The sequence below is a fragment of the Heterocephalus glaber genome, unplaced genomic scaffold, assembly GCF_053883595.1.
Source record: "Heterocephalus glaber isolate CG9 unplaced genomic scaffold, H.glaber_assembly_v1.0 deba00001578, whole genome shotgun sequence".
Taxonomy (NCBI): domain Eukaryota; kingdom Metazoa; phylum Chordata; class Mammalia; order Rodentia; family Bathyergidae; genus Heterocephalus; species Heterocephalus glaber.
This window is the reverse complement of record NW_028258359.1, coordinates 520,403-546,360: the sequence shown is the minus strand read 5'-3', so window position 1 is coordinate 546,360 and position 25,958 is coordinate 520,403. Positions and strand designations below refer to the sequence as shown.

General features: G+C 46.4%; 1 protein-coding gene across 3 annotated transcripts in view; it reads right to left on the bottom strand.

Annotated features, from left to right (window-relative positions):
- Stk24 (serine/threonine kinase 24) overlaps positions 1–25,958 on the bottom strand; it is a 120,897-nt gene that overhangs the window by 24,339 nt on the left and 70,600 nt on the right. For all 3 annotated transcript variants that reach the window (XM_004858629.4, XM_021239370.2, XM_087193066.1), the window contains exons 3-5: positions 11,808–11,864; positions 5,202–5,310; positions 4,800–4,957 (exon numbers count right to left, since the gene is read on the bottom strand). In XM_004858629.4, coding sequence (XP_004858686.1) covers positions 4,800–4,957; positions 5,202–5,310; positions 11,808–11,864 — 324 coding nt within the window. The remainder of the gene's footprint in view (positions 1–4,799; positions 4,958–5,201; positions 5,311–11,807; positions 11,865–25,958) is intronic.

The window sequence follows — 25,958 nt, the reverse complement described above, 5'->3', positions numbered from 1 at the left end:
AAGACTTGCTTCAGGCATGGGGCCAGTCAGTAAGCACAAGGGAGCAGGCTTGCAGGGACAACCCTGTTCCACATGCTGACACACACCAGCTGAAGCTGCCTCCCTAGGAGGGGGCCAGGGCAGCACCACAGAGATAAACTGCAGCCGTCCTCCCAGGCAGCCCCGCCAGGATCCAAGTCCTCAGGACTCCTCTGCGGACTGCCTCAGCCCAGCCAGGCACCAAACTGTGGCTCCTGATCCCGTGTCCCGCGCCCTCCTGCTGGTGGCTTCGTTCAGAACTCAGAGGTCCTATGCGGTCTCCCCCACCTTCAGACATCTGATGTCCAGCTGACACCTGGAAACCTGGACCGGCACTCAAATAAATGTCAAGGGTCTTAGCAATCTGGGAGGCCGAGGCAGAATAATCACAAATTCAAGCCTAGCCTTTGTAACTTAGCAAGGCCCTGTCTTAAAACAATAAAAAGGCTGGGAATATACCTCAGCGTGAAGGTCTGGGTTCAGGGTTCAGTCCCTAAGAACATCTATAGAAAGAGAGGAAGGGAAGGCGGGAGGCAGGGCAGGCAGGCCAGCCAAGCAATTTGGCAAATGACAAAAAAGTGAAACTATTCAAGCTTGTTCAAACCAATTAGTTCCACTTACAGGAATCTTAGATAGATGTAAGATTTGGAAGATGCTCGGGCCAGGGATTGAGCTCAGTGGTTTGGCCACCTGCCTTAAAAGTAAAAGGGCCGAGTTCAATCCCCAGTACCAAAAAAAAAAGACTTGGAAGATGCTAAGTGTCCCCCAAAATATTCAATAACAGTATAACTTGCATTCTACCTCAGAAAAACAATTAAGTGCATTGGCCTGTTAACTTAGTGAAATATCTCATACCAACAACATGGCACTGGCAAATCTTAAATAAAACTAGTTTATCTATTACTGCATCTAGGAAATACAGCATCCAATTTGGAATGTGTGCCTGAGTATTAAAGTTATAGAGAGCAAGGGCAGTCTCCTTCCATAGCAAGGAAAACTGAGGTATGAGGGGATCTATTTGCGTGGGGGTGGGGGGGACCACACATGAAATTGGATATTAAGACGCTGCTGACAGAGAAAAAGACTGGTTCCAATACACATCCAAGTCACAAGCAACAGAGGCCAAAAGCTTGAAATGCAGGTGTTAATTGGGAGTAGCTCTCTTCCCACAGGAATACTTCTAGGAAGCAACATCAGGGGAATCACTGTTCCTCGTTAGAGGACTTCCTCAACGGGAACAGGAAACCGGAATTACATACAGCAGCATCCTACATCCTCACAAGGGCAAGTGTTTAGAATAAAGCAAATTGACCACAAGCCTGGAGAGAGACACAATTTAAGTGAGTTTTTAAAATTATGCATAGGAAACAATTCTAGAAGGAACCCTGATCAACTCTATCATCAATAGAAGAAAACCAAGCAGGACAACTCCAAGTTACTCATAACTGACTGAACTAGTCTAAACAAAAATGGATTTAAGATAGCTACTGTGTGCTTAGATGCAATACTTAGGAATGCGTTTATATGTGAGAGCCAGACACATAAAAGACATTTATGAGAACTTAATAGTAATAAAAGCTTTACCCGAAATGGCCCCACATTAAGCCTGCTGAAATGAAGCCCTGAGTGACTTCCCCAGCTCACACCCTCATCCCCTGTAGGGCTCTTCCTCCCAGCCAGGGTGGTGCAGGCAGCAGGGAGGGCCAGCCTGCTCCACAGGAGATGGGCCAACTGCAGGGGCCAACTGCAGGGGCCAACAGCCACTGCTAGTGGCCACCTCCTCCCTCGGCTTCACACCCTGCTTTTCCCATCAACACATCACCGAGGTGCAGGTGCAAGTGCAAGTGGGTATTTCAGAGATGGCTGGGACCTGGTTGTAACTTGGCCTGGGCCTGGACTTGGCAGCAATCTACACATGGTTTTTCTTTCTTCCCTTTTCTTTTTTCAGCATTTTCCAAATCATCACTGAAGAGCACACATGTACTGCCTCAGGCCAAAACCAGGAAAAGCCACTGACAAGAGAATGCTGACCCTCTCCTCCCGGCACCTCCAACTCAGGGCAGGCCAGTGTCTCTGGCACTGCCTGCCACACTATAGCACATCTGCAACCCCAGCGTAAATGCCCACTCTTCCCCGAGTCGCCCTTCAAGCACATCCTTTCGTCACCTCAGAGGGGCATCGGTGACACTCCGGGCTTCCTCTGGCCTTGCTGCCCTGGGCCTCTGCGTGCTGAGTGGAGCAGGGCACCCAGATCCCATGTGGATGACTTGGCACAGCCCTGGGCCCAACCACGGCCCAGAAGTTGACTGACAAACAACTGCGGAGAGAGGGACACGAACAGGATGGCATTTTCACCCGAGTCTATCCCATCTGCTAACGTATTATCCAAATAATCTTAAAGAGAAACAAAGATGAAAAGTTCTTCAGCCCAAGGCCCATGGCTTAGTGTTGAAACCAAAGGCCTGCAATATGGGAAGCAAAGTTACCATCCTTGCCACTGACTTCAGAGTGGTGTGCTCAGACTGAGAACAGACCCTAACATGAGAAGCTGCTCATGTACAAACACACTCAGGAGCAACTGGGCAGCAGGGCACAGATGCTGGCTCGGGTGACCACTGTAAGCGAATCTGTCCAGGCTTCAGGAAGGGGAGATGCGTGCTCCTTCCAGCTCGGGGAGAGGAAGATGCTAGGAGGCAGGTGCATCCTTCCTTCGCCACCCTCTCCTGTCTTTTTGGGAAAGCTGCTGGGTGCATGTTCTCGTAACTGCAGGAAGGAAGCCTGCGAGCCTGGTGGGGAAGGCCTCCCTGCACCTGCAATGCAGACCAGAGGGATGATGCCTCCGAGAACACACCAGGGTGCATAAGAGGGGCACCAGGAAGAAGTTGGGGACACCTAAGAATCAGGAGGCCACAGCAGCCACACTGGCTGCCCCAGAGGCACCCCAACCCCCAGGAGGACAGCCACAAAGCAAGCTTGGAGAAGCAGCACAGTCAAGGCCTGCTCTGGGCAAGAGCTGCTAGACCAGAGCAGACATTCGAGACATCTTCCTAAGGCCTCACCCTTCAAATCCCACTCCTGAATATCTCAAAAGTAAGACACCGACAGCACTCTAATCTGCACCAGCCACACCTCCCCAGCCAGGAAGCCTCCAAGTTCACTCTCATATGACTTCCCTTAACCATCACTGGGCACGATCCAAGCAAACAATTACTTTATGATAAGTCAGAGTAAAAGGTAAAGTAGTAAAAGGTTGAAAAAAAAGAGAAAACATTTTCTTATACTACTTCCTCTCCAAACACGTGTGCATTCCCACAGCCATGAGACAGCACCCAGATGTGCCTGACGCCATCCATTGGCTGCTAAGTGCCTTTCCATCTGGACGAGAACTCCGGGAAGGAGACTGGCAGATCTTTCCAATGCTCGTAGCCACCTTCAGCAAATAAGCAGAGAGGCCTCAAACCAGGATGAGAGTGGAGAAGGGTCAGAACAGCTCTTAAAAAAAGGTTCCAAAGGACGAATGATAGGCAAGTCTGAAAAGGTACAAACTGAGTCCCATGTCATGTGATGACCAGCTAATTTACTACCAAGAATGACGAGAGAATATTCACGTGGTGTGATCAGGTGAATTTAGGAACGTGGATTCCAGTCTCTGCTGAGCTGAAATCTAGACACATGAATTCTGATAAATGGAGAAAAAGAACTAAACACATTCCTTCAATTCCATGACCTTTGGGCCTGCAGAGAGGAAAGGCAGTCCAGTGCCAGGGCAAAGGCACCACTGCAGCGCCTCTAGCAGTATAGCCAGCTCGTCTGGGGTGGGGGGCTGCCCTGTGGCTCCCAAGGCCATTTGAGTGCTCACAGAAGTCACAGCTGCCACCACTATTTAGCAGCAAGACAGAAAGAAGGTCCACTGCTCCCAAGCCAGAACCAGAAACCCTGCCACTTCCGCCACACAACATGCTAGGAAGGCCAACAGCGCTAGGTCCCAAGGGAAAACTTCCTAATGCTCCCTGGACCGTTTTAGGAGGTGGGAATTCTACCATGTACTGAAAAGGGTTCCATTTTAAAAGGTGACACTACGCTAGGCCAGTAAATCTTTGTGAGTTAAGTATTTGTTTGCTTAGGAATCTGTGGCTCACAAGAACCAATTTTCTCTGTACAGTCCACTGGGAGGAACAGACCGGGAAGTTAAATGGAGTTAAATCAGAAAACAGGAGACAAGGAGTCCTAGGATTCTCAGTCTATACTACCAGGCTTAATGAAGTTGAAGGGCCACAGGAAAAAAGAACCGACAAGGAAAAGCAGCTGGAAGAAAGACGACGCTGGGCGTCACGTTGGGAAGGAGGCTCCAGAGTCAGGGTCCTGACTAAGAACTGCAAATTACGTGGAGGAAGAACCTGGTGCAGTCCCCAAAGGCGCACTCTCCCTCAGCCCGCTGGGCCTCTCCTGCTCCTGGCCCGTGTCCTGACTACTGGACAGTGGGCCCGGCCCTGCCCCGCGTCCACTCTGCTCAGGCCTCGCCCTCCTGTGCACAGCCAGTGTCCACCTCCTCGCCGCCCGGATGACTGAGCTCACACGGGGTCCTCTTGTCTCTGCGCACCCCTGCTTCTGCCCCCACACCAAACACACTGAGCGAAAACCACCACTGTGGCTGCGTCAGCACAGGTGCTCAGGGACACAGCAGGAAACAGAGGGTGGAGAGTTGCCTCCACCACCCCCGGAAGGTAGCAGCCAGGCAAGCCGGAGGCTGCAGGACAGAAGCATGCCACACTGGCTCTTACCTTCGAGTCGTAGGCCGACTGTTTGATGACCTCGGGCGCCATCCAGAACGGGGTGCCCACGAAGGTGTTCCTCTTTATCTGGGTGTCCGTCAGCTGGCCGGCCACTCCAAAGTCGGCCAGCTTCACCTCTCCGTGTTCAGACAGCAGAACATTGGCCGCTGTGAAAGAAGCCCCAGTGCTGACGTCAGCCACCACACTGCGCAGCGCCGAGCACGGGCAGGGGGTGTGTGCGTCCTCTCCGGCCACCTTGCTGCCCAGTGGGAACAGGCCAGGGCTTTGCTGTTGGCCACCTCCCCCCTCCAGTCCAGCCCCAGAGGGCTGAAGGTGCAGGACTGCTCCCTTGGGCTAAAGTCGAGCTCCACCGCCTCGGGCATTTTAAAAGGATGAAAACATCATTTTTACCTTTAATATCTCTATGGATCTTCTTCTCTGAATGCAGATAATCAAGTCCTTTCAGTATTTCCCTTAATATGGTAGCGATTTGAGTTTCATCTAAAGGACCAGGTTCTAACTAACAAAAACAACCACAAAAGAGTGTTAGAATTACTTAAGTGATTTACCTTACATACAGTGGGAGGCAAGGCAATACCCTCCTTAAGTGCACAAGGATAATTAAAGTCTAGGCGTTTTGCCTACATAATTAAAATCTAGTGAAGGATCCCCAACAGCAGAACCAGAGAAAATGACTTTGGAGAATGAAGCAAGGTCAGCTCGCCGGAGCCCTGGTCACACCTGCGGCTGCAGGCTGGCCTGTGAGCCTCACCATCGGCCCATGGGGCGCAGGCAGGGTCCCACGTCTAGGAAACAGTCCAGAAATCACAGTGCGTACAGGATCTGCCCTCATCTACTCGGCCATCTCACCAGAAGGTTCATCCCTGTCACTCGAAAAGCAAGTTCTCAGAAAAGGGAGGCCTAGGAGCCCATCCATTCCTGAGGTTACTGGTGCACCAGAGCTTTCTAAAGCTCTATCTTAAAGCTTCTCAACCTGAAGGGATGTAGCTGAAAGACTTCAAGTCCTAACCCTTTGAGATTTGTTATGTAGTCCATGTGGTAATAAAAGTTATTTATTCCTAATGAGGTAATAACTGCCTCTGGAATTTTTATTGAGCAACTCAGAGTTAGTTGTTAGTATTGACTCCTTAATGGCCACTCTTCTATAAAGATGTTAAGGAAAAAATGTTGGATGTGCATATTCCCATTGGGAAGGAAGAATCAGAGAGCTAAAGAGCTGGTCTGCTGGACAGTATGTCCACCATCACTTGCAGAGAGGGGATTCAATCAATCACAACTCATAATGACGCGATATACCAGCACAGCCACCTAATGCTCCGTGAAGGCCTCACAGTAGAGCAGGACAGGGGCAGAAGTCTAAGAAGCAGGATGCATTTCTCCTCTGTCTGTTCCTCCAGGCTGTTTCCCAACTTGACAGTGAATGCCATCATACCCCAAGCTCATACACCTGCGCCAACTGACCACACGGCCCCACAATGGCCACTAAGTTTTAAAGATAAATGTGCTCTACACCAAACAGGATGAAAGCTAATATGCTCCTTGTCTGTTGCCTTGACCGCATGTCCCCTGGGACGGCCAGAGGGTATCCAGGGCCCAGTGAAGATACCTCTGAAATTCACCTGCACTGCAGTGACTCATGCCTGGCACTGCTTTCTGGTTCAGGCCCACCCTGGTCCACACTATAATCCCCAAGGCCTGCCTGACTCTCCCTACCTGTAAGCCTCTGTGGTCTGACTTGTTTGGCAGAAGAACACAACTAGATCAAGCTGTCCCCTGCCACCTCCCCACCATGAAGAGAGGGTGCTGGTAGCTTTGGTTAGTCTCCATATCCTGTGCTTTGAGAGAGCCAAGCACTTGTGTGCAGTAGCCTGCAAGGAATCACCACAAATGCTACCTGAAATTCTGTCCTTGGATCAGGACTTCGTTTCACAGAACCTAATTCTTCAAAAAGTTATATGGCCAAGAGTCTTGTTTTTAACACATAGAAACCACTGTTCCAAAGACCAGAGTGCAGAATCCCGTCTCCTAATGAGTCTGCTTTCTTCATGTTAACTTTTTCAGTCTTCACAGAATGTACAAGTTTTCATTTCACAACCAGAAAGACACACTTCTCTTACCACCTGAGGGAAGAGATGCTTGCTCCTGTTCTCAATGTCACAACACTGAGGAAACCCAGTGATGTCAGCGAGACGCTCAGCAGCATCTGGCCAGCCTGGGCTTTCCCAGTACAAAGAATTCCTTCAATGAGTCCCCAGACAGACATGGCAGAGCAGCACCCAGGGAGAGCAGGAAAAGGAGCTGAGGAGAGCGAACTGTAAATCCTCCTAGATGATAACAACGGGCTCTTCTTAACTCTGGCGTGCCCTATCCACCCATCACTGGTTTATATGCCATGAGGGACAACCTAAGGAATTCATTTGGGGTGCCCATGATGCCCATTTTGGGTATGAACTTAACTGGGCTAAGGGATGCCCAGGTAGCTGTAAAAACACTGGGTATGCCTGTGAGGGTATTCCCAGAAGACACTGGCATCTGAATCAGAGGATAAGGAAAATCCACTCTCAGCCAAGATGGATGGGCCACATCCAAACTGCAGAATGCCCAAACAGAACACAAGGCAGAGAAAGGCAAATTCACACCTCTCTTCCTAAGCCGGGACGCCCTACTTCTACACCCTGCTTCTGCCCTTGGACATCAGAAATCCACGCTCTCTGGCCTTTGAACTTGGACTGGGCTGTGCTATAGACTTCCCTGGTTCTCCAGCTTGCAGAGGATCTACAATGGGCCGGCTCAGCCTCCGTATCACATGAGCAATCTCATTAATAAATCCCCTCTCATCCACTCACCTCCTACTGGTTTTGTTTCTCTGAAGAACCCTAACATAACTTCAAATTCAATGTAAAAGGTATTATTCCTAGATTGTGTCAGGCCAGTGTGAGCCTGGTGTCTGCCAGAAGGACCACCAGCCGGGCACACCACCACCCAACCAGAGTCCACGGCCCCAGGCCCTGCAGCAGCGAGCGTGGAACATAAGTACATGTGACACATGCCCCTCCTGGTCTTGGTCCTGAATACTGGCAGCTGGAGAGGACAAAGGCTGAAGACTGTGAGAAGCTACGGGTGACCCGACATGTGGGAGACAAATCAACTTCTGTCTTGTTTTAGAGCTGTGACAACAGCAGCTCGGCCTAAATGTTACTTGAATGTACCACCTCGTGATGTGTGTGTGTTGTGTACTCATTTTGAAGCTTGTCAATGATCTGCCTATCAAGTGATGGATTTATGTAGCAAAGCTCCTTCCTAATTAGATTCCAGATCTGTCCCTTAGATTCTCTGGCAACACGAACTGACCTATTAATCACATAAAACCTTTTTGTCGCAGGCCCTCTTGCTAACCCTCACCCAACTCTCCTGATGCCTTCCTCTACCTGCTTTCTCTTCCTAACCCTTCTAGCACACAAGGACATACTTGGACGTGCAGCTCCACTACGGAAGGATGCAAGGGCTCCCCAGGGCTCAGGAACGCAGTAGGCACACAGCAGGCACACAGCATTTTCCAATCAAAATGGTTTCACTCCCTGGGCTACCACTCTTATCACACTGGAAGTCAGAATGTCTTGAATTGCACACTATCTATTATTCTCTCCTAGGCCTGGCATCCTGCAGGCAGCTGCAACCTGACAGCCTAATGACACAAGTGGCTTCCAAACTGTATTCTGAAGAACTCAAAGTTTCCACACAGTGGCCTTCGGGATCCAACCGACATTGTATTTATTATTTAATTTCCTTTCAATTAAAACAGACACACACCCCCCCCAACAGATTGAGCACATCCAGGTGTGTGCATTCAAAATATATACCTTTTTTTATACTAATGGCTGTAAATAACTGAGCTATACTATCTAGCCTTCACAGTAAACCCTAAATTTGCATTTTTTTTAAAGTCAAAAAGCACGCAGCACCAAGAAAAGAAGAGCAGGCTCATGGGACACACAGCTCTATCGACACTGGTTTACCTTCAGCCAGCTAAGGAAATGCTTTGGCCTGGCCTAGACCTGGGCAGTCCATCCACAGGATGACACCTCAATAATTCACTCAAGTTGATCTGGTTAACACCAAACCAATGGAATACAGGCTTTCCACTGCAACCTGCACTGTCTCCTATGAAAGGCCCAAGGTCTATTTGTACACCGTGTAGTAGAATAAAGACATCAGGATTTGCACCCTGGTTTTGAGGCTCACCCATCTTCCACCTGGGGTAAAGTCACTTTTGCTCTATAGGGGGGCTCTGTGAGTCTGTAAAATGGGGGTGTGTGTGTGTGTATGTGTGTGTGTCAGAGTTTCAGTCCTCAGCCTGACCCGTGCTGCTAGCACTCAGCAGGGCTTCATGGCACGGCTACAAGAAAGGCAGGATGTGACCCATGACAATTCCCTGCCCGCCTCCAAAGTATCCTGGGTTTCCCAGCAATTCTTTGTCCCACATCCCAGTCTGGAACCTGCCTGCACTGAACCTCAATTCCAGAACAGAAGGAAGCTTCCCAAATCCACTATGCTCAAAGGGCAATTCTGGGTGAAAGAGGGTGCCCTGCCTGTCCTGGCTGAGACCTGATGGAAGGAAGCACACTGATGTCTCACGGTCCAGGTAACACAGTATCAGGCCATAACAAAGAGCGAGAGGGCAGTGTGTAGGACGCAACATGTACTCGAGTCCATACAACTACATGTAACGTGCGCTGAAGGCCAAGGGCAGGATGGGCCCACAGAGACAGCTCAGATCTCTGGGAGACTGCAGCCTTAGGGAATTTCCGCTGCTGAGGGATCCTCGAGATCAGGACTGGCAGAGCCAGCTTTCTGAACAAGATATGCAGTCTTCTTTCCCCTGCAGGCCTCAACATGAGGCTCCTACAAAGTCATATAGTAACTACAACCACATGCCTGTCAGCAGAGATATGTAAAAACTAGTTAGAATTTTTGAAAGATACGGCCCCTAAATCCATTTATTCAGCTATATGGCATCATGCTTTCATACATGACGATATTCTCGTTTTTAAAATCTTTTATAAACATATAGGTGACCCTTTAAAATAATCCTAATAGTTTCCAACATTCAAAAAATAACTACTATATCCCATTATTAAAGTGTGTTCTCCACTTTGAGGGCTTGGGGGCCGGGACAGGAGACAGAGAGAGACAAAGTAGGAGGTAGGAGGATGCCAGCCACAGTCTCCACGGCTAGCAAATCCAGGTCCCCGGCCCAGGCCCGCCTGCGAGCTGGCACACCCAACTCCTCAGTGGAGTCTTCCCTCTCCCGCACCCTGGAGGGCCAGGCGGATCCAGGGAGGAATGCCCATTTCTCGTCACCAGGGATACTGACACACAAGCTGGCAGCTGGCAGCTGGCTGGGACGCTTGCACCATATGGGACTTCAAAGTGGAGAACTGCACACCTCCTTCTAAGAGCAGTGTCTTAAAACTGCACTGACACCAAATCAAGTAAATTAAATTACTGTCATACTAACAATAAATACACACCAAAGCACTCTGAAACCAGAACTGCTGTCTGAGGGACTCAGTGTCGGGCAAAGAAAAAGTCTCTGCAAGCAATTTCATGTGCACCACGAATTAAACCCACTTAGAGTAATAGTAAATCTAATTGCACAAAAGGAAGCAATTTTCTACATTCCTGTAGTGTTTCCCAAGAGTGAAGAAATGAACAGCTTTTTGTATAATGTGCATATTTATGGAAAGGAATCAAAGAAAGACAACAAAAAAGTATCCAGTTAGGTTTTTTTCCTCATTTTAATACCACTGTTTATACCACACTAGTTTTCTTTACTGAAATCTTTCTTTTTAACCCCTTTGACTCTTTTTGTGGGATTTACAACAGTATGTAGTTTTCTAAATTAAGGTAATATTAGCTTTCTGGTGATACACATAGTTTTAGAATTCCACCTTCAAAAAAACCCTACTGATTGCTATTATTACTGTGAAAAAGAAGTAACTTTTCAAGGGGGATTCCCTTCTTTGCAAGTACAATCTATGTAGACTGAATATACCAAAAACACGACTTCCTTCAGCTGTCATTACAGCAGTAGAAACCACAGACCTGTCATCCTGACACTGTCCCCAGGCAAGCGCCCAGTGCTGAGATGACCGCTTCAGCCAGCCTCGGGCCTCAGTGTCGTTAAGGTGTGGCATGGGGGGAAGTGAATTTAATGCTAACTGCAGAGGGGATGAGATGGTGAATGCTAAGAGCTATGTGACATCTTTTTTTCCTTTACATGCCCTATGTTTCAAACACGACACAAGCCACGCTTACAGGTGCTGCTTATTTATGAGCACTCAAAAGCACAGCTTGAAGCCAGGTTTTACAAGACGGCCAGAGCACTCCCCCCAGCTTCCGCCACCTTCTGTGAGGCCCGGCAGTGGGACAGGCTCCCTGGGCAGGGCCACAGGAGGAGCCACCACCAGGCCCAGGCCTGCTCGTCCTGACACAACGTGCCCGTTGGCAGGAAGCAAGGGTGGGCACCGTCCAACTCCTTGCCTGACCCCTGTCCCAAGACCTGACGCCACACCTCGATAATCACACCTGTGTCTCACTCTGGAGATGAAAATGTGATACACTTATTTTGGGAGCTAAGTTACCACCTGAAACATGAAACCATGATGTCATCTGCTCTACAAAAGCTAAAGCCTGGTTCTGGAAAATAAGCGAGCCAACTGTACTTAGGTACGATGAGTTCTGGGCAAAATCCCTCCTTGTTTCTATGAATGAATTCACTGGTTTCTCATAAAACAACAAGAACAAAAAGATTTCAAAGGCAGGCCTAATTTTCAATAACATATAAGAAGCAAAAATACATAAAGAATAATTTGGTTCCTTTTTTTCATGTCACTTAAAAGGGGGAAAAGTAATGGATACAGAATCATCTATCAGACCCAGACTGAGTGAGAAGGAAGTCTTCGGTGTATGGAACACACCCGACGTACTACTTACTAGATCCAGTGCGGAGCCGCCACCAAGATACTCCATTATTATCCACAATTTCGTATCCTACACAAACAAAAACAAAAAAGGAGGGAATTACTTTTAAAATAGAACCAGAAAAAAATACGTTAAAGAACTGGAGAGAGTTCATCCCTGCTATTTTGGCTCTAGAAGCCATCACAAACTCACGTCAGGAAGGAAAGTGAGTGGAGGTAAGGACACCACACACACACAGTGCCCCCTCCAACAGCTCGGGGGACAGCAAGGACCACGGACCCCTGCTAAGGACAGTGCTGCAGACCAGAGCCTCAGAGAGGGACAAGGACACTTCCATCTCTAGACCACCTCCTTAGTGAACCTCAGGTAGAGCAGGGCTTGAGAACCTGCAGCTGAGTCAAGCCCAACAAGGACAGCACACCTTGAAGCACTCAGTGATGGGGAGCAAGGTGTCTCCATGCTCTGCCTGCAGCTCCGAGGGCCTGGTGAGCCTGGAGGGCAATGCAGTGCTCCAGGGAATGAGTCAACCAATGTGGCACCCCAATCTACTTGCTGTGCAGAAAGCCAGCCAATTTCCAGCACCTCCAAGGGGCCGCTACTCTCTCCCTCCAGGGAGCTTTCCACAAAAGCAGGCCCGACCTAGCACTGTGTGTGTGTGTGTGTGTGTGTGTCCTTTCAGCTCCTCAGGACTTCTGGGCTTCTCTTCTATCCGTGGCTTGGGTACCCACGGGGTCCTACAAACAACACCCCTCGGGTACTGAGGGGCCACGGTACTTAAAGCTGCATCTTCGTTGCTTACTCCAGACTTTATGGTAACTATGTATTCACTGAAAAAAGAAACCAAAAGAAAAGCAATAGGATCCTTTCTGAAGCTCTGCAGCTGTCCTGAAGAAGGATGGTACAGCAGGCATGATGGTCCACGCCTGTGATCCCAGCACTTGTGAGGCTGATGCAGGAGGTTCGAGGTGAGTTCAAAGCCTGCCTGGGCTACATAGCAAGAACCTGTCTCAAAAAAAAGACAGCACTGCAGAAGCCCCACCCTGATCTCCTTTGTGGTCCTCCCAACACAGACAAGAGCTGAGCTGGTTCTGGAATGTGTTCCAATTACCCAGACTTTTTTGCTTTTGGAGTTCCTCAAGTCGGAAAGTTCCTGGTCTTCCCTCTCCTCCCCCTGAACAGACTACTTAACCAACCATCTGTCTGATGTTCATTTTGGATTTCCGTCTCTGTACTGCCCCTGACAGCTCGCTTGAGCTGAGGACACACGGCCTGTGGACCTCAGTACCTAAGGAAAGGCCACAGGGTAGACCGATATTCACTTTAGGGAGGCACTGGCACATCCACTGCATCTGTGAAACAAACTCTCAACAATGAAACTTAAAATCTGCTGTGTGGAGTTAATTCTAAGACAGCCCAAATGAAAGTCCGGGTTCTAATGTATGCAGAATCCTTTCTCAAGCTTTTCAATGGCCTGGATTACTAACAGCATGGAGGCAAGTTCAGGCTAGCCGGGCAGCGCAGAGCCTGGATGATGGGCTCAGGACCTACATGACAGGTGCAGAGCTAGCTGCCTGCTTCTGATTTCAAGAGTATTTCCTATCACAGAGAGCGGTCTGCAGTGTTCCTCCGCTCATGATGGAGATGCTGGCTTGCAGATAGATTTCTGGACCACCAGCTTGCTGGTGAAGGTGTGGCTGCTCCTTCTAGGTATTTCATAAGCATCCTGTCTGTTGGCCACAAGTAAACCATGCCACACAAGGATGGTTTCTTTTGGGATGACACTGGAAATCTATGTTGTTTTTCTCTGAGAGGCTTTGGAACTTTCAATTTCTACTCCCGTTCCTTGTGTTTGGCTTTGGTTTGACTCAGCTCTGAAACTTCTTGTTTTCCGAGCATTAAATTTACTACCAGCAAGATAAGTGCTGATCAGGGAGGAAATGTCCCACAGCCTCTCCCTCCGCAGCTAGTGGTATAATCAAACCCTGGGACGATCTTCTGCTGAATTAGGGACTTGTCACCAGGAAACAAAACACAAATGACTACGCCCTGGTCCTCACCATTCCAGAGCTCCACCCTCCTCTCTCCCTACACCCACCTACTGAGGTAAGTACCTCCCTACCCACAGGTAGGTAAAATAACCCTCCAGCCCTAATTCTGCCTCTTATGGAACCTCTAGCAGGATGCCCAGGCACATTTTTCTCTAGAAGCAAGCACCCAACTGCACAGCCCAAAGCCAGAGTCACACCTTCTTGTGACAAAGGCCTCCTCTTTCCTGGAGAAGAAGAGGGGATCAGACCACCCCTGCTATTTCTCTCCAGCTCTTCCCTGGGAGCAGGCACGCTGGGTGGGGACACTGCCCAAACACAAGCCCGACATGTTCCAGGGCACTGGGGAAACACCTCAAGCCCTCATTCAGGCCACTGCTTCTTAGGTACCTGTCCCGGCTCCCTTTAGCACCAAGTGCCAGGGAAAGAAAACTGCTTCATGGAAGCACCACCTGCTTCTCAGGCTGCTGCAGGAGTCGCCCGGGGAAACCCTCACCACTGCCAGAGTCCCGGCACCTCCTGCCAACCCCCCCAGGCTCCACGGGCACCAGCCACTAAAGCTGAGGGCAACCAACAGGCAACAAGCAGGGAGAGTGCGAGGGGGCCAGCGGGACAGGGACCTGAGGGAAAGTGACGAAGGCCAACGCTTTCAAAGAAATGGGAAGTCACGGAGGGTTATCAGCAGGGCAGAGATCCTCGGGAACCCCTTACCGGCCACCTCCCACTGGTGACCACACTACTCATACGTCACTTGCCCAAGGGTTCCCTGCATCCTCAGCGCCCCTCTCCAGGTCCCAGGAAGCCCAAAGCTGTGGGCTCTGCCCTGCTCCTCCACTCTGGGCCAGAATTATCCTCAACTATGTCCCCATTAATGGTTTCTCTACTCGGATTAGATTAGGACGGTGCTGTGACAGGGACACAGTGACCGCAGTCTTGGAGCTGTCAAGGGCTGGCACCTAAGCTGAGTGGCCTAGCAGGCACCCTGAGGCCTGCACCTCACAGGCAGGACAGAGGTCCCCACCCCAAATAATCACACCCGCCACCACCAACCCTGAAAGGAGAGCCGCTAGGAGGGTACAGTTACCCTCCCAGAGTGGGCAGCTGGCTCCGAGCCCTCCCGAGGTGCCCGTCCCTTCTATAAAGTGGGGTGTTTGCCTATCACCTCCGCACAGCCGCTGTCCCTCACACTGACTCAGCTCAGGTCATTCCCAACAGCGGACAATGTGAATGCTGTGCGCATAGGCGTTGCGTGTGCCGCTTGGAGAAAAATGACAAGAGAAGTCTGTGCGTGTTCAGCGCAGACACAACCCCCGTCCCTAACATTTTCAAGCCACTACCGGCTGAATGTGTAGAAATGAACCCCAAAACACAGGGGGTCAACTCAGCAGACCTCTCAGTTTGTTTTCCAGGATTTTGGTTAACAGTGGCCCGTAGACATTAAGTATTTGTCTTGACTCAAGACACAGAGAGAAATCACACTCATGTAACTCTGTATTACAGTACTTTGTTGCAACTGTGTTTTATTCACAGTTATTGTTAAGTCTCTTAGCATGCCTTTTAGTTAAACCTGACCAAGCACATGTATGCACCGGAAACAATGCAGTGTGTAGATGTACCGTGGCATGGGTAAGGGGATCCACTGTACACTGAAGCTCCAGCCGGAAGATGACTACTGTCATCCCTACAGCACATTAGGCCAGCCACTTAAACACTCAGGTTTTGCTGGAATTCCTCACCCATAAATAGATGGATGATAACAAGCCAGCCACAGTGGAACACACCTATAATCTCAGCATTTAGGGAGGCTGAGGCAGGAGAATCAAAAGTTCAAGTAGCAAGATCCCATCTCAAAATAAAAAATAAAAAAGGGCTGGGGATGTAGCTCAGTAGGAAGAAGGCATACTTCAAACCTCACAATTCATGTGACAATAAAATGAGATCATGAAGTGAAAGCACCTTATAAAGTTCAAGGTATTGCACAAATGCAAAGCATCCTGAGCTTTATCAGCATCAGTGCCCATAAATGCCCTGAAATAACCTAATAAAACTAAATTGGCCTAATTAACAAGACTCAACAGTTTCTGGGCAAAAGGAAACCTGGAAAAGGATTCATATGCACCCTGCACTAAGGCGAGAGTGCCGAGGAAGGGAGGCCTGGCCAGGTTACTAGGAGGCAGGCCACGTGAGGCATCGCCCAGGTGACACCGTATGTCACCTCCAGATGGAGCTGGAAGACCAGGGTCTTCACTCAGCCTTCCTTCCCCAGGATGACTTGCTCCCCAGGAAATACACAGCAGCCACTGTCAGAACCTAAAAAAAATGTTTTTTCTTTTTTTGAGACAGGGTCTTGCTGTGTAATCCAGGCTGGCCTTGAACTCCCTTCATTGTCCTTGATGGCCTCCAACTCACTGTCTCCTGCATCAGCCGACAAAGTTCTGGGATTACAGGCACATTCTCCTACCACAGCTGACATCAAAAATGATTCTAACCAGAATAATTTTTAAGTGATCTCAATAGAAATTATGAGTGACTTCATGATATAATCTTCTCATGAGGAAAATAACATTTAATAAGTAAGTTCAAGAGTCAAAATGTTCAAAAGGTACCGAAGTGCTCCCCCCATCCTTGGCCCCATCCCCAGCAGTTATCACAGACGCTTATGCAACCTCAGAGAAATCCCTTACACACATATAAGCAAATTCCTGTGACATCCTCTCCTCTTGTGCCCAAATGGCAACATTCTACACCCGGTGTGGTTTGCCTTGCTTTTTCCTGAAACTTTCGAAGAGCTTTTGTTTGGCCAGGGAACTACTGCCAATACATTCTCCTGCTACCAGGGAGCAGGTGTGCATGACAATCCTCACTCCGCCTGGCCTGGAGAACTGCTGGGAGGGGGGACCCATCTGAATGTTGACAGCTAATGACAACCAAAACACTGCCTCCAGCAACGTCTGGGGATGCTCATTCCCCATCCTCGGCCATTACAGGTAGACACAGTCACGCTTTTATTGTTATTTTTATGACCCAAATTGTGCTCCTCCTCCACATATACCAAACTCAGTCTGAGGCCTTGGCCCTCGGTATCTCAATTGGAGAGAGTCTTTAAAGAGGCAGTGATTAAGTTATAACAAGGGTATTATGATGGACCCTAATCCCTTCTGACCACTGGTATCTTTATCAGCTTCTGTCATTGCTCCTCTGTCTCATGGAGCTGAATTTTCTTACATGTCTCACCCAATACACAGCACACTGACTGAACACCGTGCCACTGAGAGGAAGTATAAAACAAGTATGCTCTAGTATCACTTTAAAGAGCCCTCACCACCACCACTGGGAATCAAACCCAGCCATTCTACCACTGAGCTCCATCCCAGCCCTTTTTCATTTCTGTTTTTGTTTTTGAAGCAGTGTCTCACAGAGGCTAAGTTGCCCAAGCTGGCCTTAAGTTTGTGACCCTCCTGCCACAGCCTCTCAGAGTGCTGGGATTACAGGTGTGAGTTACGCAGCCGGCACCCTTTAAGGAGCTATAGGTAACAAAGTAGGTAAATAACTGTAATCAGAATGCCCTTCTGGATTCGACCAGGACACAGAACGCTGGATTCTGGAAGGCTATGTGATCTAAGTGAAGCCTCACTGTGCTCCGGGGCAGGGGTGAGTGTTTGTTCCATAAAAAGACACCAACGTGGAGGAGAAGCAGGCAGTGGGGGAAACAAGCAAGGGCGTTCAGCGCTCCAGAATGAGGCAGGAACCCTTTCGTGCCAGCTGATAGAGGTGAAAGCTCATTTCCCAAGGGTGGGAATCGCCAGAACTCTGCAGACAGAGGAGCAACCACTGCAGGCATGGCAGGCAAGGAACAGGATCCACTGGAAAATCAAAGCAGAGCAGGCCGAGACCAGGGCCAGACTGGGAAGGAAAAGGAGTCGAGAGGGCCCCAGGATGCTAAGCCACAGGCAGGAAACTAGCGCGGAGCATCAGGAAGAGGACGTCTGGGCAGTGGGGAGGTGGAGAGGACTGGGTTTCTGCCACATAGATGGGACAGTCTGGGATTGGAGGGGCAGCACTGGGAATGTGGGATCAACACTGGTAGAGCGAACCCCAGAGGTGTCCTGACCTTTATTTTAAGGTACAGGCATGTGAAACTTAACAGAGGCAAAAAGAAGCCTTCTTGAGCTTCCCTTATCTGGGAAATGAGGCTGCCATAAATCCTCTCATAGAAGCAACAAACATTTCTGCTTCAAAAACAAATCCCTTTTCTAGGGAGCTTTATGACCTAAAGACAACAAAAATGCCATTCATACCTCTGTAGGAAAAAAAAAAAATCATACCTTTTCCTACCTTCTGTTCAGTCTCCTAAAAACCCACTTGTCCTTCCTGGAGAAACCTGTGTTCTTTCCTATCAGTCTTGCTCCTTGGTGCCTGGCTAAGTTCAGTCAGGTAACACACCAACCACCTCTTCTGCTGGGTGCCTTAGGCAAATTTCTGACTTTTTCCCTGTTAACAAGTCCTTTACTAGTTTAATTGGCAGGCCCTCGGGCACTGAACCCACAGAAGCAGAGAAGTCTTCTCCAAGAGAAGTGGTACACATCACTGTCAAATGTTTGAGAGAGAAGGTGAGCCAATCCCAGCACCCAGGAAGAGGCTCTCCCTGCCACCATTCCAAGCTCCTAGGGCAGAGAAGGTGAGCTGGGTGCCAGAAGCACACCCCCACACCCCCGTGGAAATGAGAAGACACATAAGCCTCAAAAAGAGACTTCCAGATCACCTACTGCACCCCCAAAGGGAAATGAGATGGAACAATCTGATACTCAACCACCTGGACTCCCTGAACTGGCAACAAAAGAGGATATGGAAAAAATGAAATCAGAAATAATTTCTCAGATAACAGCAAAGGTTGTGCCCATAGTGCAAGACATGATTAATAAATCTAGAGAGGACACAGATAAAAAAATAGAGGAGCTGAGGAACATGATGGAATCCCAACATAGGAAAAAAATGGAATCCATAAAACAGATGCAAACAGATTTCCAGAGGATTAAAAACTCCATCGAAAGTCTGCACAGCAGAATGAACCAATGTGAGGACAGAATTTCAGATATAGAAGATAAGATTGCAATTAGTGACCAGGAAAAGAAAAATTGCTTTAAAATGGTAAGGGACCAAGAGAAATCAATCCAGCAGCTGCTAGACGATGCGAAGAAGAGTAACATAAGACTGATTGGAGTCAATGAAGAAAGAGGAGAGAGTGCAGAAGACATAAAAAAGCTGTTCACAGAAGTGATGGCAGAAAACTTCCCAAGGAGGGGAAAAGAACTTGACATACAGATAAGTGAGGCATATAGGGCTCCAACTAGCCTTGATCAAAAAAACTCTACACATAGGCATATAATAGCTAGGATTCCAGAAACCCAACAGAAGAATAAAGTTCTACAAGCAGTGAGAGAAAAGAAACAAATCCCATACAAAGGAAAGCCTATCCAATCACAGCAGAGTTCTCAATGCAAACCCTCAAGGCAAGAAGAGCTTGGAGTGATGTATTTCAAGCCCTAAAGGAAAACAGCCTCCAACCCAGATTGATGTACCCTGCAAAACTATCTTTCAAAATTGATGGAGAAATAAGATACTTTCATGATAAGGAGCACCTCAGGAATTTCATGAATACCAAACCAGCACTCCAAAAAATTTTAGACAATATCCTAGGAAAAGCCAATGAGGATCACAACCCCAGGAAGTCCAGCAGAATGAATGCATTGGGTGTGACAAATTAAATGCAAAGGGGGAGAATCCAACAAAAAGAAAAAGTGATGACAAGGCTTCTAAAACATTTAACTTCAACTCCCTAATGAGTATATAATTCAATCTTGCTACTATTCATGATTAGTATTTTTCTGATTCTACTGTTGTACAACTTTCCTTGTGCTGTACTGGCTATTTATCATCTTATGTCTACTTTTTAATTGGGTTGTCTATTTTTTGGCGGGGGGGGGGGGGTACTGGGGATTGAATTCAGGTCCTTGCACTTGCACAGCAGGCAGCGAACCCACTGAGCTAAATCCCCGGCCCCATAATTGGGTTGTCTATTAATGAGCTGTAAGAGTTCTTTATATATTCTGGTCATAGGTTATATGCATTATAAATATGGTCTGTTTAAGGACTACTTTTCATTTTCTTCACTTTTTTTTTTCTGTGAGGGGGAACGAACTCGGGACCTTGCGCTTGCGAGGCCAGCACCGGAACCACTGAGCTAAATCCCCGCGCCTACTTTACATTTTCTTAACGATGTCATTTACACTTCTAAATTTTGATGGAATCTCATTTATCAATTTTTTTCTTTTCATACATCATGTTTTTTGTATCCTAGGACGTTCTTGCCTACCCTAAATTCATAAACATTTTCCCTTATAATTTCTTCTTAAAGTTTTATACTTTCAGGCTTTCATACTTAGGTTCACAGATCCTTTCAAGTTATTTTTATGTATGGAAAAAAGGGTTGAGGTTAATTTTTTATATACAGATACCAGGTGTTCTAGTGCCGTTTGCTGAAAACACTATCTTTTCCTCAGCTCTTGAATCGAGTTTATATTCTATAAAATGCTAATGTTAAATAATCTTTCAAAACTCAGTGGACCATATCTGTGTGGTTCTATTTCTAGATTCTCTGTTTTATTCCAATGATCTATATGTCTTTCCTTACACCAACACTGCCTTGATTACTGTAGCTTTAGAAGAAGTCTTAAAATTAGGTACTAAACGTCTTCCAACAGTTTTGTTTTTTTTTTTTTACTTTTCTAGGTCCTTTGTACTCCTACATAACTTTTAAATTTCAATATCCAATTCTTCATTTATAGCAAGTATACATAGACCTGAATTTTTATATATACCTTGTGTTTTCTAATCCTACTAAATTCAAATACAAGTTCTAGGGGCTCCTAGAGATTTCTTAGTATTTTCTCTGTAGATGATCATTTCATCTACATATAAAGATTTTGCTTCTGCTGTGCCAATCCTATCCTAGTTGTGTCATTTTATTGCCAGACTATTTTGGTGGGGACTAGGTTTCAAAGTCTAATGGACAGATAAAGAGTAAGCATATCTGCCCTTGTTCCCCACCTTAAAGACAAAGCACTGTATCTTCTCCATTCATATAAGGCATTCTCACTGGAAATACGGAGTACATGTCTTTAATCTGTTGAGAAGGTTCTGTTCTACTTCTGGTCTCCTGATAGCTTTTACCATGAAAAGCTGTAGAATTTAGTCCAATACTTTTTCTCCAACTAGAGACAGGATCATATGGCTTTTTCCTTTCCTCTGTTAAAATGATGACTTTTGGGGGTGGATCTTCCAATGTTGAACCAACACTGCCATCCTTATAATAAAACCACTTTCTACATCCTGCCAGATCTGACTTCTAAGAGTTTGCTTTGTTAAACAAATTTCTATCTATGTTCATACTTTTTTCTTCTTTTATCTTTATCCAGTTTTAGGATTAGCACAATGTTGATTGCCTAAAATGAGGGGAGAAGTGTTCCTTCTTTTTTCTGCTTTAAATGTTTGATATAATTTATCAGTTAAAATGTATATGAGCCTGTTGTTGTCATATAGGCAGGTTTTCAAGCTAGGAATATACTTTCTTTAATAGGTGCTATTCAAATTTTATATTCCCTCTAGAGTTAGTTTCATTAATTTATCTTCCAAGGTACTTCTTAGAAGTTGTCAAATTTATTTCAAAAAAGATTTTTGAAATATGCTTTCTATATCCTTTTAAAATCTGTAAAATCTGTGATAATGTCTTCTAGATCTTGATATTGTAATTTTAAAAATGTATAACTGATATTGTGTAGTAGGAAGAAAAGGTCCAACGGGGTAGGGGAAGTGGGAGGTGCAGGGGAAAGGAAAGAAAGGGAAAGAAAAAATATGAGAAAAGGAGAAAAATGGAAACAAAGTCTTTGCAAATAGGGAAGGGTGGAGGGGGTGAAGGGAGTGCAGGGGAAGGGGAAAAAAATAAGAACCAAGATACTCATGTAAAGGTACAAGATCCCGATGACAAATTTAACTGTAAAAAAAAAAAAAAAAAATTTGACCATAGAGTGTACTGAACCTACACAAGCCAGCCCAGGTAAGTAAGGTTCCACCCCTCTGCCTTCGTGTTCTTAGCTGTTCAGAGGCCTGCACAATCGCAAGACAGCATTAAATCCCCCTGGGCCTTCTTCCCCTGCAGCTCAGGCAAACAGCAGGCTGACACCTCCAAAACCGAAAACCGGCTTTCCGGCACCCTCTGCATGGCCAGAGTGAGAGGAGACTAGGGGGTGGCCTGAGGAAATCCGTGGTCCACCTCTCAGTCTACACAATGTTCCCGTGGCATGCTGGAGATGGAGAGGACACTGGTCCCGGGGCACCCCCTATACCTATACTCCCACATTAACACTCCCTCCTCTCTTCACCCTAAAATAATCCTGAATTGCCAACAGGTGAGGCCTTCACCAGATTCAGAAGTGAGGATGAGGATCCTGCTGATTTTTCAAGCTGATTAAAAGTGGGACAGGTGCAGGAATGGACCATTCGGAGGCATGGATCAAATATTGAAGGGTATGGAAGATGATCAAGATAAAATATACAGACACTCATTTAATGACCAAGTTCCATTCCTGTGACTAGGTCATTAAGTTTTTTTGTTTGTTTGGGTTTTTTTGGTACCATGGTTGAACTCTCCGGTCCTTCCACTTGCAAGGCAAGGGCGGAACCACTGAGCTAAATCCCCGACTAGGTCATTAAGTGAATTGCTTACTAAATGAGGAATTGCATTTAGTATGTACATTACAAAATTCAGAACAAAGAAATGTGCCTTTTACATGCAGTACTGTAATGTACGACATATAACTACAGAACTGTACAGCACAATCAACAAAAATTTCAGTAATGTATAAACAAGGGGTACTGCACCAAATAAAGACATTGAGGCCCTATGAACAAGATATACAGAACTGTACCAAAAAATATATAAAAAACACAGCTCATAAGTCCAAGCAGTGGGTCCTAAGTCCAAACAGTGAGCCTCGGTCAATAGGGAGCGATACTGTACATATCAATTTCTCAGAATGGATGTGATTATTATGCACTGCAAATATATGCCAATAAAAAATTATTTCAAAACACGGAAGGGACCAGGCATGGCGGTTCATGCCTGTAATTCTAGCACCTTGGGAGGATGAGACAAAAGGATTCCAAGTTCCAGCCTGGCCTGAGCAACTCAGCAAGACCCTGCCTCAAAATAAAAAGTGAAAGGGCTGGAGACTATGGCTCAGTGTGAAGGGCCAGGTTCAGCCCTCATTACTGTGGAAACAAAAACAGAACCACACATGGAAGTTGCCTGTAACAGAACTAACAACTAAAGCACGATTGTCCAATGAGTCCTGAAACAGCACAAAGAAACAAAAAACAGAGCAAACGGAAATTAAGGGAAAAAAAAATCAGAACAATCACTACAAAGTAGTCAAAAATATGTTGGAAGTACTACATACTGTAAAAGCTATATAATATAGCCAGATTTCTTTAGAGAAGATTCACAGCATTGTAAATTTCATTACTAACCTAAAAACAGAAACTATTCGGTCCTAAAGCTTTTTTTTTTTTTTTGAAAAAGGAAAAGTAGAAAAATAGAGATACATAATTAATCAAAATTATTAGGATGGGCCAGGGATTTAGCTCAGTGGTTTCGCCGCCTGCTGCAGTAGCACAAGGACCCAAGTTTGATCCCCAGTACAAAAAAAAAAAAATTATTAGGATGGGAAGTAATTTTTAAAGAGATAACCTCTAGTTACTATAACAGGAAAAAAACAGGGGCTAGAGGTGTAGCTCCATGGTAGAAGTCATGCTTCGTATGTATGAGGCCCTGGGTTCAACTTCTAGCACATTCATTTCCAAAACTATTTGAATCTCTTGCTGTGCATCTGTGTGTCTATGTGTGTGCATGGGTATTAGAGGAAATGAATTCATCTATTTCTTCACCCATTTCTTCCCCTAGTGTTTTTTTCCTTCAGTATATTCAAGTAATACAGTATTGAGAAATTATCTTTCATTCCAGATTTTCAAATTTACTATCCTAAAATTTTATATTTTATTTGCATCTAAATTTTTCCTTTGTAATGATTTTCTCCTTCACTGATTAAAAAAAAATTTTTTTTTAATTTTTTATTGTTTTACTTTTTGGGGTTTTTTTCTTTTGGTACCTGGGATTGAACTCACAACCTTACGCTTACAAGGTAGGCATGGTGCCACTGAGCTAAATCCCCGGCCCTGATTTTTTTTTTTTTTCATTTTGTAGTACAGGCTAGTCTTGAACTCACTGTATAGCCCAGACTGGCCTTGAACTCCTAGAGGTCCTCCTGTCTCAGCCTACTGAGTGCTGGGGTTACAGGTGTGCCCCACCATGTTCTCTATTTTTTCTTTTCCTTTTTGGAAATGAATGTGCTAGGGATGACAGTCTCCCTTCACTGCATTTAAATTTTTCCATCTCTTCTTCTCTCATCCTGCCCACCCGGCCCCTAGCAACTCAGGATGTGCCAGCACAGCCTGCCTGTGCCGGCCAAGGCTACACAGTTATGGAGGGGTCAGGCAAAGCCACTGGGTCCTTCTCAGCGGGTGGCCCCATGCTCCCTAGGAAAGGGACTTTCTCATGCCCTTCTCCCTGTAGGGAGGCGGATGCCCAATACCATTTCACCACAGTACAATGCGGTGGCACTTCGCATTTTACAAAACAGCCTCTTAAAGAATATTCCTTTCAATTCTCTCAATAACTCTGTCTGTTAGGTAACTGTCATTTTACAAATTAAGACATCTGATCACACAGCAAGGAAGGACAGGAGCTGGAATTCAAATCCAGACATTCTGACATCAAGTCAGAAGCCTGAACAGAACCAGTGTAACAAACCTCAGATTAATAATTTCTAAAGGATTCCAGTAAAGAAAACACTTTGTAATAAGGCTGTTCTCAACATTTAACTGTTTTAACCAGTTTCCTTCGACAGAGAAGCAATGAACTCCAATCTGTTTAAAAAGTACATCAATTTACAAATGTTTGCTTATAATTTAAAGCATTCAGACTCTCCACCCCGTCAAGCAAAGTTTAAAATTGTTTGTTCTACTGTCCTTTAATATGTTGGAAAGAGCCTAGGTATTCCCTAAAACACTCTTCTTGCAGTTTGTATCACAAAGCTGTCTGTGCCTGCATAATTAAGAATCCTTCCATAGGTACTGAGAACGTTCCCCTTCCAACAACATAAATCTGACACAAAATAACAAATCTGTTATTGGAAAGCTTCTGTCCCCTGGGAGGTGGGAGATTTTTTTTTTTTTCTTTCCTCCAGTACACCTGTCCTCAGTGAAGAGCAAGCACAGCCAAAGGTTGGTATTGTGTTCCTTCTGCACAAGTGAAACATTTCTAATAATTGTAAGAATATCCTTGGCCGGGGATTTAGCTCAGTGGTTTCACCACCTGCTGCGCAAGCACAAGGACCCGAGTTTGATCCCCGGTACAAAAAAAAGAATATCCTTGTGCTAGGTAAAAATTTTAATGGTTAAATATACCACACATCAATCACAGAATCATAAAAACCAAAAAAGTGACAGATGACTCAGTATTAAGACGAAGCCCAAAGAGGTCAGGCTAGGCCAAGTCAGTATGAGCGTGGGTAAGAGAAAACAAGACTTTTTGGTATTCTACTGAAAATTTAAAGTATTTTTTAATAGCATCCCAGGACACCGTATGCAGTTGGTAGATTCTCAACAAACCCTGGATTTCAAGTGCACGGGGGGCAAATTCCCATTCATGCTTCACTGCTGCAGGTAGGGTGGGGCCCAGAGCTAAACCGCTTCAAGGGAGGGACTCCTGGCGTTGCTGGCCTGCTCATCCCTTCACTGCCCTGGGCCATCTTTCCCAGCCCAATCCTTGGGCTCTGGTCCCTTTTGGCCATTTCATCTTTATTCTCTGCCCAGTACTTTTGCAGAGTGGACAGTCAGTTACATGGACACGTTCTTGGTATGCAAAATTATTATCAAAGAACAACTGCACGTAGGCAAATGTACTCGGGTCATGTGAATCCAAGGGTGCCCGCAGGAGGCGCCA